Source organism: Biomphalaria glabrata, chromosome 3, assembly GCF_947242115.1.
Source record: "Biomphalaria glabrata chromosome 3, xgBioGlab47.1, whole genome shotgun sequence".
NCBI classification, from domain to species: domain Eukaryota; kingdom Metazoa; phylum Mollusca; class Gastropoda; family Planorbidae; genus Biomphalaria; species Biomphalaria glabrata.
Window position 1 is genome coordinate 16,744,635 of NC_074713.1, and position 20,041 is coordinate 16,764,675.

The window sequence follows — 20,041 nt, forward strand, 5'->3', positions numbered from 1 at the left end:
CAACGAAAATATGTTCCACGGTGAGGCGAGAGTCACAGTACTCACAAAGTGGGGGCTCCTCTCTCTTCAGTACAAAAGAGTGCGTGATGTAGGTGTGGCCAATCCTAAGTCTGGACATGGTCGTGCTACCACACCTTGTCAGACCCTTAGATGTGGGCCGCCACCTGACATCCGCCACAATCTGCCTGAGTTTACTGTGAGTCTCAGCCTCCCATTGGTCCTGCCACTCTCGATAGGTGGCAGAGGCAATACTTTGTCTCAGGTCCGAGTAGGGAATTTGGGTTCCTGACACCGCATGATTTAGGGCTCTCTTTGCTTCTCTGTCTGCGGCTTTGTTTCCCTCAATGCCAACATGGGAGGTGACCCAGATGAAGGTGACATCCCTACGGTCGGCTGTTATTTGGTCCAACAGCTTCAGGCTCTTATGTACCAATGGGATGTCAGTCTTCATTCGCCCCAAAGCTTGCAATGCAGATTTGGAGTCGGAGCAGATTATAAATTTCCTCCTTTCTGATGCTTTTACCGCCATAAGTGCAAGCGATATTGCGTGCAATTCGGCCGTAAAGATGGAGCAGCCATCGGGGAGTCTACGGGAGATTGTTTTGTTCCGAAAGGAGCAGGCACACGCGACCTTTCCATCCATTTTGGATCCGTCTGTGTAGATGGTGCCACAATCTCAGTAGCTCTCCTGCAGTTCCTTAAAGTGGACTTGTAGTATGCTTGGGTCTGTATTTTCTTTTTTGAAATTAAGGAGGGATAAATTTAATTTGGGTTTATTCATTAGCCAAGGAGGATTCTGAGGGGTTTCTATTTTAGAGATTTGGTCAATGGGTGGGGTTAAATTTTGGATGGGTTCTCTCATTCGAAGGCCCAACGGCTGTATGACGTTAGGCCTTCGATTGTATAATTCTACCTCTGTGGGGTTAAATATGGAGTCAAAAGCAGGGTTCGTGGGGTTGGATTTTAGCTTGACTATATACTGCATTGCAAGCTTTTTCATTCTTATATCCATGGGGAGTTCTCCAGCCTCCACATGGAGACTTGGGATAGGTGATGTGCGAAACGCGCCGAGACAGAGACGCAGGGCAGCATTTTGTATTGGTTCCAGTATTTTTAGGTACGACTTCCTTGCTGCTCCATATATTATGGATCCGTAGTCTAGCTTGACGCGCTAGTGTGCAAATGTACATATAATACTATTATGTTACAGCTTTCATCGATCATCTTTGGTATATAAATTTAAGAAAACATGCTGCATGTTTTTTCACGTTTTCATTGCGTTTTATTCTATTGATATCTGCGCTCTTTTTGTGTTTGACATTTGTGACGATACGAAGCTTGCATATACAAATTCACTAGTGTTTACCTAGCAGTCGAGAGAATTTTTTTTAACAATACCTCTGTTCATGTCAGAACTTCGTGGAACTTTCAGAAATCTGCATGGACGCTGATATCAAAACGGCTCAAATAAATTTACTAAAAATATTAAAAGTTGATGTACATCGCTGATAAAAAAAAAAAAATACTAGATCTAGCACATGGGAAAAACTCTAGTTTGACCGTTATAATTTTTCAAAGTAAATAATAAATAGGCTAAATGTAAATTTTCTTGACTACTAGATTTAGATCGCTTTTGAAATGACTATCGCGTTCGGGAATTTCCGAAAGTAAGATTGTCAGTTATAAACGTGTCCACCCAACTTGACCAAGACTGAATTCTTTCACAATTTATCTCCCCTCGCCCAGCCCCAAATTCCACCGGCTCTAATGTTGTAAACTTGCCATACGGGTATCACATAAACTACCTTGTTCATCCCTATGTTTATGTTAAGTTTTAATTGTTTACCGCTCCGAATGATGGGCAACAAAATAGAAACTGTACTACCGCTAACCTGCAGGTAGGAAGCACTAGTCCGTAAGAAAAGAATCGAAAAAAGTGAACAAAGTTGTACCTGGTTTGGTTACGTAGTCATACGATAGGGGACAATTCTATACACTAAATCTACACTGACGGTTGACATCCTTCGGCATGTAGATAAATGTGTGAAAATGAATTTTCTGAAATTAACATTCTTCCCCCACCAGTCAACCCCCCCCCCCCCCCCAAAAAAAAAAATGAACCAAGTCGAATCTATACAAGAGAGACTCACAACCATCTTAACATACTACGGCACTCTAGAATTCAAACAACAGTTTTTTTAACAGTTGTTAGGCATTGTTATTTTGTACTTCTTTACGATCTGCTTTGTGCTTGTGATCTCATAAAAGTTCTTGTAACACATTATATAAGTGCACAATACAGAAATGGCTGTAAGACGTACTCGAATAGTAAATTTAGATCAAATCATGACTGATCAGCAGATAAAAGAGGAGAGGTGGACTTTAACAAGATTATCAGCAGCAATCAATACAAAAGAAAACTGCCTGGCCTGGTTAGCCAAACGTCGATTGATTAGAAATACATACGAGACTGTATCATTTGTCATCAGCCAGCAACATTGGTCGCCTATGCCCACCCAAGGAATCGACGGCTTCCGTTGGTCATGCCGGGGATGTGATTTTCGAAAATCAGTTCGAGACGATTCGTTCTTCAGTGGTAGTCGCATAGCACTTGAACAGTTGTTACAGTTGATTTACTGTTGGTGTTATGACATGCCTCAGTTTAACATTATCCATGAAACAAATATTTCTTGCAAAACTATTATAGACTGGTGCAATTTTTGCAGAGACGAATGTGAAAACTATATAGAAAGACACTGACTTTTGGAAATTGGTGGCATCGACGAAAATGGAGATCCAATTGTTGTTGAGATTGATCAGACAAAATACTTTCATCGAAAATACCATAGAGGTCAGTGGAGAGAAGGCCACTGGGTGTTTGGAGGTGTTGAAAGACTTTCCAAAAAATGTTTTTTAGTCGAAGTGCCTGATCGCACTGCAGCAACGTTAACACAAGCTATAACACAACACATTTTGCCTGGTACGCACATAGTATCTGATGGATGGGCTGCTTATGCTAATATAGCAAACATAAATAATGGGGTCTACAGTCATTCTGTAGTAATACATCAAGACAACTTCGTAGACCCCAACGACAGCGATACACACACACACTCAAAACATCGAGAATATGTGGATGAGAGCAAAACGAAAATTAAAACATCAATTCGGAACAAGCAACGGACTCTTCCATTCATATTTAAATGAATTTATGTTCAGAACTGCCTTAGGGCATAAACATATTTTCTGTGAACTATTGGTGGGGATTACTGAATCATATCCTATGCATTGATGCTAACGTCAGTAACTGTTTTTAAAATGTATATAAGTTTATGTATGTGTGGCATATGTGTTTTTTATATATGTGTCTGTGAAAAGAGAGAGCAAGAACTTTAAATTTTTTTTAAACATCAACTAAATAAGTTTGTGTATTGATATTATAATAAGGTAATAATTTTTTTTTTTGGTGACCTTTATAAACTTGTATTTTTGTATTTTATTTCAAAGAGTATTGTTATGGTAAAATAAATATTAACATTGCACATGGTTTACATTGTGTTTTAAGTGTTCGATTTTGTTTTTGTTGAATTTTTCTTGATTTAATTAAATCTAATAATAGAACGAGATTCCAATTCTAGGACTACCTGTCTTCAAAATCATTAGGTTAAGTTTGATAATGTATCGGTAACTGTATGCGTGCAAATATTGGATTCCTTATAATAAATATAGGCCTTATCTTAATCACTCAGTGTGTAGTACTGTAGATCCTAAAAGGATTAAGCCTATACTAGTAGCACTGTCTACGCATGTAGGCTATTACATTATTTCGAAAAATGTGTTAGAGCCTACATTAATTTAGTATTACACTGTAGAATTAGGAGCGTCCCTTTTATAAGAGCATATATATCATAAAACATTTTAACAATTTGATACATAAGTGGCATCCATTTGCTCCTGTGGCCCCACCAGTCCATTTTGGTGCCGGCCCACCGGGCCTTTGCCCGAACGCCCATATAGCCAATCCGCCCCTGCATTTACAGCACCAAGATTCGTAGTGCTCCTAAAAAATGAAAAGTCTCATAAAATCCTCCTAAAAATTGCCCTCACCTAAAATCTAGGGCTACTTGTAGCAGTGGACAGTCCATAGATCTAGGCCTACCTAGTGACAGTGTCTACCTTTAGATCTAAGATGTAGTGAAAATAATTCTCACCTTACCTGAAAACTCTTTGAATTTTAGTCAATTTAATGTTCTCGATATATTTAATGTCTTGATTTACGCTAAATCACTAGAATCTAATGAATATAATTAGCACAAATGCACACCATGACCATATATAAGATACATATAAGTACTAAAAATATACATTTTCACCACAGAGAATATTATGAAGGCATCTGTAAAAGAATGTTTCTTATTTAAAAAATATGAAATAGCGACATATTTGAGATGTTTAAAATAAATCTTTGGAAAAAAAAGATTACATTGTTCTCTGTTCTGGCTGGGATGTTGGCAAGATATTTATTATTTTCACAATCAAGTACCAATAATTTATTTGAAAAATGCATAGTTTTGTGTATGTTTTACAATGCATCAAACATGGCAGGACAAACTGAATATATAAATGTGTATATGTATATATATGTTAATATATATGTATATATATAATATCACACATATATAGCACATACATATAGATCATACATTCCATCCTTAAAGTCTCCTAAAATCTTGTCATGGTAAAGTTCTACTAACATTGACATCTCTGTATCTTATATTTGTCAATGGCTGTAATTTGATCACAGTATTTTACTATTTTAAGTTTTTTAAATTCTGAAAAAAAAAAAAATTCTGGAAAAAATGAGTAACAGAGCCTAAAGAAAAACGTAAGACATAATAATTATTTATATTGGTGGGGTATCTAATAAATCTGGACATAGATCTAAATCAATCACAGCATAAGAGCATATTATATATATATATATATATATATATATATATATATATATATATATATATATATATATATATATATATATGCCTATAAATATATATATATATTTGACATAGATCTAGATCAAAACTCTAAACATTTGAAATAAAAATACAAAAACAAAAATATATATTTACAATAATTTATCAAATTGTTTTTTTTTTAGATCTGCATAAAATAAAATCGTTTTCTTATAAAAAAAAATAGTAGTTAGATTTGTAAAAGAAATGTTTATTTGTAGTTGGCAACTTTCGAAATGACACGCCTCCCCCAGCCAAAAAAAAATCTAGCCAAGTTGCTGATCAAGCCTTGACAACAAAGAATGTCGTGAAAATGACGCGGGGCGCTGATCTACAGGATTACCCTTTGTGGATATGAGTTAGTGTTTCTATGTCGTCTAACATGATATGATCTCCAGAAGTAAATCTGGTTATGAATGTTCCTTCGTGAAAGCTAGTATTATTAACTATAAATATAAATTATAAAGTTATAAACTATAATAATTAACTTTAATTAACTGCTTAAATAATTAATGTGATTTGTCAATGACTTCATCATACCTTGGAAATCCTGGAACTAATCGATCAAACTAGTTCAACTTTTATAGGACTGTAAAAAATATAGGTCTTATTACTCTTATGTTGTTATCTTTTGTTTTTCTTAGAGGATTGAAAGTCATAGAAGCACGGCATAGGGGTACAAACAAATCCATTATTTTGGAATATGGAAATATGTGGCTAGTACCCGTATTACACAGTAAAGTCTGCAAAGATCTTTTATAAAAGGTAAGGCGAGGCAAATCACGTTTACTTGATGTACTTACTTTTAAAGTGGCCCATTTGGCAGCCATACTGGTCCATTTAGGCACCATCCCACCAGGTGCCAATATAGCCAGTCTGCCACTTGGTGTATAAATAAAGCAATGATATCTCAGAAAAGTACAATCTAAAATTCTTTTGAGCAAGATTACAGTTCCAGTAACTCTACCACCAGTCATTGACGGCTTAGTATACTTTAGTTAACTTTATTTGATTGATGATTTCTTAGACGTAAAATATGTCTCAGGGACTTAAGCCTTCCTTAAGGCCAATAAATACTTTATTATCATAATTTTTTCTAGTACTGGTAATTGTCACAGGTGTGTGGCAGAATAGTTATTAAATTTTATTTGTGTAAGCATGGTAAAACGGTCTCTTACAGATCATGCTGTCATTTAGCAGACAATTGGGGACAGGGATACGGGTGGGACATGTAGCAAAGCCTTATGTTTATCTAGGGGAAAATGTTGTGATAATAGTCTGGGTGATAACATGATCATTAGATAATTAATTAGACATAACTTTAGGGTCTATAAAGACAGTAACAGTTAGAGCGAAAAAGGGCAGACGAGATAACCACAGCTTGGTGTTGGACCAAACCGATGTTAGAAGATGTCAAGTGCCAGTTGTTTTGTGACTGATTAGAGACAGCATTATAGGTGCACATTCTTTTAGAGCACGGGGTAAGATGAAATGATTTATTATTCATCTATTTGTTTTAATACACGTAAGAAGTAATATTTAAGCATGAAGCTTAAATACTTGACTATTAGTGTTATGTTTAATTATAATTTAGGTGACGGTCAGAGAAGGTAGATCTATATATATGGTGTATCCTTGCCTGCTACGCAAGTGGATATCACTCTAGTATTGAGCGGACTGTGACGTTGGGTTCCAGGATCCATGCAGAGACTAGAGAGAGAGAGACAAGAGAAAGAGAGAGTTTATCGTGACCTACAGCCAAGCATCATTGTCTATGTGATTATTAAATTTTAATTCTAGAATCACATGAGTTAAACTTTATAATAGTATTTTAATTAATAACTTCTTTGTTGTTGTTTTTTTACATATATACTGTCGTATTATATGTAACTATAGTTGTTAATTAAATATTTATTTTTTGTATGCAAATTTGTGTCTAGAGATCATGATTTATACCATTATTGAATATTGTGGTCTTTAATCCATAGTCATCTGTGATGTGTGTGTTTTATCAGTTAAATTACATCAGTAAGAATCATCCTAGACGTATAGCCATCAAGAGCTGATATCAAGTTCTTGACAGTAATAAAAAAGCTAAAATAGGTAACATTAAAAAAATGTCCAATACTAACTCTAAAAGAAGGAGCATACATATTTACTACAATGCTAATTTTAACACTAAGATTAAACCAAAGTTTATGTGTTTTTTGGTCTGATTAGTTTTATAAATATTTTACTTGATTTGGGCATCATATAAGCTAGTAAATTAAATTTCTGTTGAACCAATTTTTTTAGAAATTGTTTTTTTTTTCAACAGGCATGCTTTTCATTGATTTTTCTTTTCATAGTGAAATGTGCCACTTCTAATTGTGCAATGTGCCACTTTTGGCGCATGTGCCAGAGGTTGGCCACCTTTGGTATAAACTATAGATCTAGATCTACTATTACTAATTGACTCAGTGTATTATTGAATTTATTGTAGATTTGATTCAATTTGATGTCATAAGTATTTTAAAAAATGCAAGTTCCTGATGAGAGCAAAGATCTCTTCACACCAGAGTTCAAGTATTATAAAGCAAAGAATCCACCACCTGATTTGAGCAATGTTGTAGACCTTTTAGCGGAAAGTAACCATTTAGATGTAAGATTAAAAATTATCATGATTAGTGGCCTATTTAGAGAGGTGTCACCTGTAAGGGAATGACATCAGAATGGAAATATTTCTTTTTTACACAGCTATATGCTTGAACAAACTTTTGTAGTTTTATTTATAACTTTGGCTTTTATAGTGTAACACTAATTTAAGATAGGTTGATTGTGGTGGGAGTGACACCAACTCTATCACCTCTTCTGACCATGACTGTATACTAAGTTATTATTTATAAATTCTTAATTTTTCAATTTGGCTGTCATATCATAATTCAGGAAAAAGTCTATGTGTATTTATTTATGAAAACTAATGCTAAATGTAATGGTGATGGTAATATTTAGTGAGGCAATATAAATTCTTGCCATTAATAGAGTATAGTGTCATCTTCTCTTGAATGTTTTTTATATCATGAAACAATGTTGTTGATTTTATTCCTCAGAATATATGTTGCATTTCCCCACATCCCACAGATCTAAAGCCTATTGCTGGCCTGAAACCTTGCCATGAGTGGAAAGTCTACCAGTTTTCTCAATATCCTGGTAACAACATTTATACATTCTAACTAATTAATATTCACTGTTGCCAATGTTTGAAACCAAGCCTAAAATATTTTTTTTAAAGTTACAGAACTATAAATATGTTACCTATTATTGATTAATTATCTGAATAACCCTCTGTTACTGAAACATGACACGAATGAGGCATAATGATGTCTGTTTATTTTACATTTATAATTAGATATTATGATATCTTAAGATTTTATGCTATTAGGTATTGTGATATCTGCACATAGTTATAGTGTTTCTGTACATACTAAGTAATTTTGTAAAGTGATATATGTATATTTACACAATTAGGTACAGTGATTCCTTATATGTTATATTGTTAGTTAAAGTGATATATGTATAAAATTTTCTTAATTTGGCAGTCATGAGCCTGTTATTTTGTGATTATCATTGAAGTATTTAGGAGGCGCAGTGGCTGAGCAGTAAAGCGCTTGTCTTCTGTACCGGGGTCCAGGGTTCAAATCCTGGTAAGACTGGGATTTTTAATCTTGGGATCTTCGGGGCGCCTCTGAAACCAGCTCTAATGGGTACCTGACATTATTTTTGGGAAAAGTAAAGGCGTTGGTTCTTGTGCTGGCCACATGACACCCTCGTTAATGGTAGCCCACAGAAACATGACCTTTACTTCCTCTGCCCTATAGACCACAAGGTCTGAAAGGGGAACTTTACTTTACTTTTATTGAAGTACTTCATTAATAATTTTCTATTACTCCTTAAAACAATGCAATAATCCAAAACAGCTTCTGTCATATACTAGTGAAGTAAGTGATCTATAGGGCAAATGATGGCTGATATTTAACGAGGGTGTCATGGGGCCAAACAATGACCAACTGCCTTTACTTTCCCCATCTTAAGTCCTCTACCCATTAGGGTTGGGAAGACCCTGGTAAAAATCCTGGATCTCTCAGTTTGGAATTTAAATGCTTTACCAGTCAGTTAACTTGCCCCCTTTGTCATATTCTAGCATCCCAATTATTGTACAATTGAATTTTTAAAAAAATAATCTTAAATATGATTTTGTTTGGAATTCTTAAGGTTTTTTTATTATACCAAATCCTTTTGTGGAGAAATATCAGTACTACTGGATCTCAAGATGTTTGCAGGACTTCCCTTCTGACAAAAGTAATGAAACCAATTTGTCTGCCCTTGGAGCTGAAAAGGGTTGTAATTTTTGGACTTCATTTGTAGGCAAAAATTGGTAATAAATAAATGTTTTATTCTTTATTAAAACTTTTTTTTTTAAGTATTATAAATATTTTTGACAAAATACTATATTTCTTTATTCTTAATATAAAACTTTACAAAAGTATTTGTTCACAATACAATAGCAGGTTATACTTTCAATAAATAAATAACATTCATGACTATTTCAAGTTCACATTTTTTAGAAACTAACAACAGAGACATAAAATGTCCAATATATCTTTCAATCTAGTATTAATATATGTGTTTCAAATATCTTATATTGTATCAAGTCAAAGTATCAGTAAAGATGATCCTCTAAGACAGCTGCGTTGGACTACATTGGGTTATCACTACAATTGGACCTCAAAGGTTTGTACTACTGTATTGTGTAATATGAGCTCTTACCACAACAGTATTGGACAACTCTGATTGTAATGCAATTGAGTTATTTTCTGTGTGCATGTCCATTGCATACTTGAGCGATGTGAGACATGTTTTTACTGTGGAGATGAATCATGCTAAATAAAGCCAAGAAATGGATAGTTTGGTTGAAATAGGTGTTATTTCATTGTACTTATGTATTGTCATCTAGACTTGAGAGAATAGTACTACAAAAGGGTGGATATCTGATTGTCTAGGCTGCTGGCCCACACATGCTCATAAATCATAAGCTATAAAACAAGTGAACTACTTCTTCAACTGTGTTAATATTCATTGTGCCTTGAAAGATATATTTATTTTTTTACTGTTACATAATGTCCTTGCATGTAAAGCATTGACATATCAGCTAGTTCAGATAGCCCATTTAAGTTTCAGTAATAATTAAACAAGACATTAAAATATAAGAGCAGCACTAGGATGAAGTGGTTATCAAAAGAAAATATGATTAAACATAGATAAGCTCTGACAAGAACTCAAATATTCTGTAGTCAGGGATTTTAAGTTCCTGTCAAGGCTTATCTTTGTTACAACATATTCTTTCACATTCATCTCTCATTAACTACTGTACCATAGTTGTACCATAATATGTTAATGCCATGTTTATTCATCATTTGTCTCAGAACTAAAGCTACCAATCCTATTCATGTTTCATTATTTATCTTAGAGTAAAGATTAACAGCATTGTACATTGAACAGGACTACGCGGAAGATAATAAAGCAGAGTTCCCACGAGATGTCAACTGCCTGGCTCAATATTTGGCAGCCAGTTTAGGATTCAAACACTATAAATCAGAGGCAGCTATCATCAATTACTACCACACTGACTCAACATTGGCTGGACACACTGACCACTCAGAGTTTGACCATTCAGCACCTCTGTTCTCAATAAGGTTTGCTTGTTTTGCTTATGCATTAATCAGTCCTTAAAGTAAGATTTCCATATTCAAAAAAAAAAGAGCACATTAAAAAAATGTGAACTTAATATTTCCTGTCCCATGGATTTCCTTGTATTGAAAAAAAAAAGGATTTATATGTCTATGAACTTTTAGGACCCAGATCAAAACTTTGCTCACTAGGTAACTATTTCAACTGTCATAAAAACCATATTTTATAATTTTAATTGTTCCAAACTAATTGAAATTCAGTTTGCCTACAAATGTCTATGTCACCACCTCAAAGTTGGTGCCATAGAGTAGAAACCCTAATTCTGTATTGTATATGTTAATTCCATATTGTGAATCTTATTCACAACCCATGTTGCACTAAGGTGAACACTTTTGACCTTAGGTGAACCAGAGAGTTAAAGGCAGTCAGTCCACATAGAGATCTTGTAGCAAGCACTTGTATTGAGTCACTTAAGATATAAGCAGTAGAGTTAGATGTTTAAAGTAGTTGGTTATAGAATAAGTACTAAGTTGTGATATTCGTATATTACTGTTGGATTAATACTGACCATTCCTGGGTCGAATTGTATGGTGTATTCACTATGTGGTGTTATATTAAACTTATTGTGTCTGCTACACCCAGCGTCATTTCATTATTCTGTGATTTGTAACAAGAACCCAATGTCACCACCACGCCTACATTGATAACCACAGCCACAATCATAATATATAAAATAACTCAGTGACAGTCTACCTGTGCATTTCTACTAAAATAATGATGATGTAAATGCAAATACGAACTACATGACACACATGCACACACACACAACCAGCAGTGCAATTTATAAGATACTATTTTGATTGCTTTATAATACTTTAAAAAAATATAAATTCTATTTCTTTTCCTTTCAGTTTTGGCCAGACAGCAGTATTTCTTCTTGGAGGTAAAACCAAGTCAGTCCAGCCCATGGCTGTCTATGTGAGAAGTGGAGATATTTGTATAATGAGTGGTGAATCACGACTTGCTTACCACGCAGTGCCAAAAATACTGCCATCATCATTGCCAGCAATTTACAGCAATGCCAGTGAAACATCATCCATCAGTCAGATATCTGATGTTTGTTCAAAACATACAGTAGCACCTCATGCACACATTCCAAATTCTGACATACAGGAACTCAGTTATAAACATGAACAGAAGTATTTAGAAGATCTTGCTAGCAATCAGTCATTGGTTGTAGATACTAACCTACTTTTACAACAAAACAGCACGTGTCAACAGCTAGATAAAGAAGCTTCATGTGTTGACAATCCCCTCATTTTCTATGAGACTTATCAACTATGTATTGATGAAGTGAATTCTAGAATTAACTCTTTAATGCCTGGATTGAATATAGAGCCATTCAATAGATATCTCAGATCATCTAGAATAAACCTTAATATACGTCAAGTGTTACCTCATGGAGTTAATAGCCTTCATGGTGTTCTTTCAAAGCCAGAAACAACTTGAACTCAGTATCCAAGTGCCAAGTATGTATATGTAATTCATAGAAGTGAATCATTTACTATTGCAGCATCATATTTTTCACCACTATCATCACACATGGCTTTATTTTGTTTCATGAGAAAACAATCAAGATAGTTACATTTTTGCTCCTGTAAACATCTTGAAAAATAGTGAGATTGAACATTTGGGAAAAACTTTCATTAACACCCAAGTGTCTTGCAAAATACTCCATGACTTCACTCTTGACACTGGTCAGAGATATAATATAAATGATTCAATAGTATGTGCCATGGAATTTCAAGCCGTTAGAAACAAAGAAATGATGTCTTTGTTTTGAATATATCACCAGCTAGACAGTATCATGAATTATGACACCACCACCACCTTGTCAAACTTAACACTCTACTAGAAGTTATGTTGTATTCATAAAATAAACCAACAGTCAGACTATTTATTAATTCAACTTCAGTTAACACCTGTTAAAAACAGATAATCTCTTTAATCTAAATAACACAGGAAAAGTGATTCTTTCCAATAAGTAGCTGCTTTATCCAAAGTCTCTTTTTCAAGTCATTTCTTTTCATTTGTGTACTTCTAAATTTTGTGTAACGTTAAAAAGCATTTTGACATCAAAAACATTAACAAATATGGCAGATTCATAGTTTGAGCAGCGAAAAAATGATTGCTAAGTAATGCTTAGAGATTAGCGGATTGAGGGGACAAGAATATGAGTCGAAGTTAAGGGCATGCAACAGAGTTGCTCACATGTAGTTGTCCTCTTTCAGTCGTAGAGCGACTATGGTTCATCTCGAGCACTTTTTCATGTGGTTGTGGAGCCCTATTTTGGAGAGACACTCCCATCCAGGGGCGGACTGGCTATATGGGCAAACTGGCAAATGCCCGGTTGGCCGGCACCGAATGAGCCGGTCTGGTTGCGACCATATTTTTTTTTTTCAATGCACACACACTCAAACAGAAAAAAATCCCACCACCAAAAAATCCTGGCTAAGCCCAAGGCACACGATATGACATACCATTGTGGGCCGGATTATATGGTAATGCCCCGGCCGATTTTGATACCCAGTCTGCCCCTGCTCCCATCCACAAATATCGCAGGTTAAGGTGGCTTTCGCTTTGGTTGTAGAGGCGCTCGCTATTTTTCACATGCTCACATATAAGTACGTAGTGAAATGAAGACTAACTTTGTCTTTGAATGTGTAAAAAGTGGGTCACTATCAGTGATGAAAATAAGAATGCAGTTGAAGACGCCACTATTTTTCAAATGACAATTAGAAATCTCAATTTAAAACTAAGAGAAAGAGCAGCCCAGTTTGAAATATTTTCTATGGCCGCCAACATATCTCGGCAAAAGGAGGTCATGTCATTTAGTGTGTTGTTTGATAGTTTAGCATTTGGATAATAAAGCTATTCAAAGCATTTTTTAAAGTCTTTTTACATTTTAGATACAGAATGATCTGACTAAATCTAGATTCTAGTATAAATAAATATTAGATCTAGATGTATTTATTTGCCAAATTGCTAACTTGACTACAAGTGCTTTTTTCATTATGTAGATCTCTAAATTGTAGATATCTATTCTAAATCTTTTTTCCTTTCAGTGTCAGCCTCTAGATCTATACTCTTCCAACCAACCAGAGAGATGGATCAAATTGTTTTCAGCGTTGGAATGGATGATTTGTCTATTTGAAAGAGTAAATGATCACCCTGCTTATTCTACAAACAATTCAGCCAAAATGTGCAAATAAAAGAAAAGATAATGTTGCACCAGAACCAACTAATGACCTTATCAATTCTTCAGTGCACATTTTGCTACTTCTCATCATTTTACCGCCCAAACTGTTTTAAAAAGTTTCTTTATCATTGAGTCATTGACTTCTGAGACAAAAAAAAAATAAATAAAGAGACTTTACATTATGTATGAAAGTTTTGTGCTGTAACTGCGATGAACTTGGTCAGCCGATCAAAAGCTGCTAAATTTTCTTACCTCAAGATGAACTCTGTTCTTGCATGCAAGGAATGTGGAATAAATTGAGCTCAATTCTTTTCCTCTGTGGAATTATGTCAATGCATCAGCCTATAAACTGTTATTTAAAGCTCATGCTCTGAAGCAACAGTCAAGAAGTTGCATTCTTGACTTTTACTTGTGACATATGTGAACTTATTTATCCTATACTTAGGAGACTTATTTTCCTCATTTGCTAGTAAGATGCATATTATATAAAATGCTTATGAAAGTTTTCATGCAATAATTTGGCAAAGATTCTCAAAGTCAAATTTGTCATCTTTAGCAACGGTACTAATAGCAGTGTGTCTATTAGCAATGTTAATTGATGGCTTTGATGAGATTTCATCAGTTTAAAATAAATTGAACATTAGTAGAATAATTGTTTCTTTTTAGAAAAAACAGTTTTCCAAAATCAACAGTTAAATGCAGTATGTCTGGAGCTTCTATGTGAAAAATGAATCCTTAAAAAAAGGCACCTAAAAACAAAATACCAACAAGAAGACAAGGTGTTACTGAATGCAGTGGACTATTTAATTGCTAAAACTGTTTTTTTATCAATACATTTTTGAAAAATATATAATTTGAAAGCGGTTAAATTGGTTAATAAATATTTTTTTAATACGTAAAAATCTTTTTTAGCGTTTTTCTCAAAATGCATTTTTGTTGAAACCCCCCCCCCCCCTCGTAGAATATTTCTAAAATCTCTGGAACTAATTGAAATAAATGTGTCAAATATGGTATACTTTTTCAGAGATAAATAATACAGAGATTCAGCTAGTTTTAAAAAAAATGATCATTTAAAAAAAATGAGGATGTATTCATCCTTTTTTTTTAAATATAAAAAGCAGAACATTAAAAAAAAATGTAAAAAAATCTAGCTAGTTCTTCCCAGAAAGCTTTAAAGTTAAAGACTTAAGTATTCTTACTTTGAAATTTATCAATTTTGAAAATTTTACTATATGAACAAATGTTTGTCTATATTCAAGATGGCTGCCATTACCATAGCAACCATGAAGCATTACTCAATTTTAAATTTTTTTTTTCGTTAAGTTGTCATATGATATAATATAAAACAAAATTAAAGCAAAAAATTTTTTTTTAATTCATACTCCAGTAACCCCTTAATTAGCATAAGCAAATATGTTAGAGTTACCCCAGGGCCGGCCTTAGAAGGCTATAATTGGAGGCCTTAAATGATATAGACCAGTGGTTCCCAAACTTTTTTGTCTCGTAGACCCCTTGCCATGTTTTCTGCTTTTCGGTAGACCCCCTGCTTAACTTATATTGCATTTTTTTTGCAATTTTTTAAAAAACTAATTTCTAATTTTAGTGAGTTGAAGAGTGAAAATGCAATTTAAAGCTACAAATTAAGTATTAAATAATAACTAATTTTTATTGATTAAATTCAAATGAAATGTAAACCAATTAAATTAGCAATTAATATGTATTGCTGGAGTCATCAAACACACTGGAAATGTTTCTTTACCCAGGCTTATCATCTGTTCCTACGGATGTCATGTTTCATACATTCTATGAAGAAGACATTCCAACATTAAATATTAATTCATGTATTTGTATTAAGAATCAGTGTAAAAGTTTTCGCAAAGAGTTTCTCGTGTATTTCTTGATCTTTCACTTGTCCGCGTAACCTTTTTCACTAAAGGAGAAGGGTGAAGGTGAGTAACTGGCGCCTTAGCCAGTAGGCTTCAAGCAGGAAGGGCTCATTAGCCACATAGCAGAAGGAAAAATGAATTCAAAACGCTGCTGCCTTGCAACTATACCCAAACATGGGAAAGCTGTCATGGTTTCATCATCATCATCATTCCTTTGGGTTCCTCATGGAACATAGGGCCTTGACAAAAACACGCCACCCTCCACGGTCTCTTGCTAGTTTTTTTTATGGTTTCCCAGCTCTTCCCGGTCCTCTCGGCTTCTTCTAATACACTAATACCATGTTCTTTTTGGTCTTCCTCTGCGTCTTGTTCCCTGGGGGTTCCACTCTAAGGCCTGCCTAGCTCTGTTGCTGGCGTCTTTTCTAAGGGTGTGACCAATCCATCTCCACTTCCTCTCTAAGATCTGCACTTCTATATTTTTCTGTCCACTTATCTCCCACAGTTTGGTGTTTTCTACTTTGTCGTACCGTACCAGTGTATTTTTAGGATATTTCGCAGGCATCTGTTGATGAATGTCTGTACTTTTTTATTGTCCCCTCCGCAATTCTCCATGTTTCAGAACCATACAGTAGGACAGCCTTGACATTAGAGTTAAAGATTCATAGTTTAGTCTTGTTTGAGATGTGAGGAGATTTCCAGGTTGGTTTTAGCTGTGTAAATGTCTGACGCGCTAGATTTATACGGCGTTTAATGTCTTCATCTGTTCCACCTCATATACTGACTACACTCCCAAGGTATATAAATTTTCTACTTGGTCTATTGTCTGAGAATCCAGTACGTGGGTTAACCTGAGGAAAAATAAGGAGCTGGCGACCCTTAGGCAGTTTGCAGCACACAGCGCTACACCCTGTCACAGCCTGTGACGCCACTGATCCCAACCTATATATATTTCCTTTGCAAAGAATCACATAAGAAGCTTTTAATTTGATAACTCATGCCACCGATGTGCCATAGAACTGTTGCTTAAAGAAATTATTTTAATAATATCAGATGTAGGTGTGTGTAAAACAGTTTTCACAACTACAACGGCTGGTAAAATCCATGTTTTACCAATAGTGTTTTCCGTATTTTGCTATAAGTTAAGAGATATTGTAAGACACTCACAAACCAACATCTTCTCTATATGATGTTGAAGAGAGATTGTGTGGGTCTATTCAGAACTTTATCCTTGAGGGTTAGAAAATTTTTCAAATCTTTATCTATTTTATATTGTCTCAGATGATCCTACAGCGTAATAGTTTCGTATCATTATAAAAAAAAGTCACTTAGGCAACCGCTTGTTTGACAAGGACGGAATGAATCCCAGTTTTAAATAACCAACACTGGACAGTCTACATTTCTTTTTGTTAAACATTTGTTACATGTAGACAAAATGAAGTTTTTTAAATACGTATTGAGACTAAATACTACAATTCTTTGGTTTGATTAGCAGGATAAATATTTAAAGGATTTACCAAGGTACACATCATATATTAGTCTACAAAATAATTACATTAAATGAATGTAAAAATTAAAGTCACGAACTGCTTAAATGAAATCTATTACCGTAGACCCCCGTGGACATCTCATAGACCCCCAATTTATTTTTTCACTTTCGTAGACCCCCTGGAAGTCTTCGTAGACCCCTGGGGGTCTATATAGACCACTTTGGGAATCACTGATATAGACAAATAATGTTTTAAAAGCGTAGAAAAAAAATAACGCATTAAATTAAAAAAAAACTACTTGCATCTTTATCTAAATCAATAAATTAATGAAATTCGTATAGTGCAATTCCCAGAGCGTTCAACTAGCGTCGCAGTAAGGTTCTGAGACATTCTTTCAGATATCTTACGTCTCGAAAAAAGAAAAAGATCTAGATATCATTGCCAGATTGTTCAGGCGTTCTTGCGTCATCTTTCAAAATGGTTTCTAATTAATTTCAACTTGGAATATTTTTTTTTTCATCAAATCCAATAGATCTAGTCATTGGCAAAAGCGACATTTGGAACAGAATAGTATTTAAACAATGATAAATAAAACCTGGACCATCAAGAGAAGACGATAAAATTTCTGGAACAATGTTGGAAAATATTGGCTATTAATTGCATAAATCCTTCGGATCATCCGGATCAGTATCTTAACCAGATCCATTGGTGAGCGCAACATTCAAATTCTTGAAACATTTCATCAAATCGTTTTGGTCGAATTCTGCATTATTTCTTACACTTCCTCTATTCAGGTCGCACATTCATATTGGTAAAACATGGAATCTCATGGGTAGATATTGTGTAATCGAAAACGGCTCAAACGATTCTCATAGAAATTTGACAGTTGTACCGATATATCGGGGAAAGAATGTATTACTTTTATTTTACATTCATCGGTCGTTAAGAGCAAAATAATCGCTCTATACTCTCTAGATGCATAAAGTATTTTTCTTGTGTGTGTGTGTGTGTGTGTGTGTGTGTGAATTATGGACCTAAGTGTACTTCTTCGGGTGTCGCTCGCCAAGTGCCCAAGTTGGCTAGATATAGATTTTTTAGATCGCGCTATTCCGGATATTTCAAGTTATTATCCTACGTCACAATGCAACACTTCCTAGTAACCAGATTAAACCGGATGCGGACACGCGTGTGGGATAGGCCATCTTGTTTTTTTTCCCACCTAGATATTGTTTTTTTTTTTTATATGAGAGGCGCTTACTAAGAATTTTTCTACCGTACGCTTTCTCTAAATACCTCCAAATATGCCTTTAAAAGTCCGCATCTCTATGGACAACCACAAACAGCACCAAGAAAAAAAAAAGCAAACACTTCTTACTTTTAACGGGTGACTGCCAGACCGTCTGTTGTGACTGCTACTGTCTCGGGTTCTCCAAATACCACATAGGCCTAAAAAATGTTCTAGTGAGACTAAAAGGGAAATTATTGACATGCCTTGTTAATGAAACACTATTCTAGAGCTTGATGATTTTATGAAAAGAATGAGTAGATTTATGTGTAATCAGGGTCGGATTTAAGAATGTGGAGACCCTGGGCCGGATTTTTATGGATTCGGCAGGATGCCTATACACTTTTAAAAAGTAATAACAGAAATCCACTTATTAATAATAATCCTATATCTAAAAGCTTGCTATATATAACCTTATTTTCATTCTTTAAAAAAATATTTATATTTTATTTAAAAAAAAAAAGCATATTTTTTTAGCTTCTGGAGTGTATTATAGGCCTACCCTATGAATGGACAGCCTGTCATAAAACGAAATTCTATCCAAGGCAAAAGACATAAAGGAATGGAGAAAGACGATCAACGGATCCTTGGTGCTCCAACACAGATAAATTAAAGGGATAGGTGAAGATGATCCGAAGGATCGAAGGCCCTGTCATGGTTGACGTACGCACTGACGTAGGCTAAATCCGGAGCTTCATGTAGCCTATTATACATTACGAGCACGCTACATTAGCGGGCATATTTTAACCATGATATAGTTTTGCCAACCGTAAGATTTAAAGTACCAGTAGGCCTATTATAGGTAAACAAAAAGTATTTTAAAAAACTTTAAAAAAAAAAAAAAGCTTAGATTAAGTGTAATTGTATAAATTAGTTTGGATCAGTCATGTAACTAAATCTGTAATAGATCTATATTAACAATAATAAATCTGTGCGACTAAGATATATTTTTACAAATTGTTGTTGTTTAGCGCAATTTCATGCTTTTAACTTTCTCGATGTCCTATGATCTTATCACTTGTCTGCACCAGTTAGGAAAAAAAAAAGGGGGGGGGGAGAAGGGGTTAGCTGTGTGAATGTTATCGTAATCGCTTTTTGAGTGCATTAATAAAAAAAACGTGTTCACTCAGCTTAGGGCTCAAGCCTTCTCATAGGGACTAATTCAATCTATACCATCACATCTGTCAAGTACGATTTCTTTCCATTGTTCGATACCATACAAAATAACTAATTACTAGTAGTTAATTAACTGTGTTTTTTTTTTATATATTGATTCTTGTTTTGTCAGGAACAAGAAATATTGCGCAAAATTTCAACTTGATCCGAGATTGGGTGTAAGTCAGTGTAAGAGAAATAACGGTACGTTTACAAATATATGATATATA

General features: G+C 34.5%; 1 protein-coding gene across 9 annotated transcripts; it reads left to right on the forward strand.

Moving 5' to 3' along the window:
• The first annotated feature begins 5,230 nt into the window (after positions 1-5,230).
• Positions 5,231-14,909, forward strand: LOC106073920 (nucleic acid dioxygenase ALKBH1-like). Of its 9 annotated transcripts, none has more exons than XM_013234600.2 (11): positions 5,231-5,370; positions 5,657-5,777; positions 6,607-6,788; positions 7,001-7,115; positions 7,495-7,653; positions 8,102-8,201; positions 9,264-9,426; positions 9,704-9,782; positions 10,551-10,744; positions 11,651-12,268; positions 13,865-14,909. In XM_013234600.2, exons 5-10 carry the CDS (start codon positions 7,531-7,533, stop codon positions 12,246-12,248), a joined length of 1,257 nt encoding a protein of 418 aa, XP_013090054.2. In that variant the 5' UTR covers positions 5,231-5,370; positions 5,657-5,777; positions 6,607-6,788; positions 7,001-7,115; positions 7,495-7,530; the 3' UTR covers positions 12,249-12,268; positions 13,865-14,909. The 9 variants fall into 9 exon arrangements, with proteins under 9 accessions (XP_013090054.2, XP_055879688.1, XP_055879686.1 ...); XM_056023713.1 differs by having other exon boundaries at positions 7,028-7,115; XM_056023712.1 differs by having other exon boundaries at positions 5,257-5,448.
• The last annotated feature ends 5,132 nt before the right edge of the window (positions 14,910-20,041 follow it).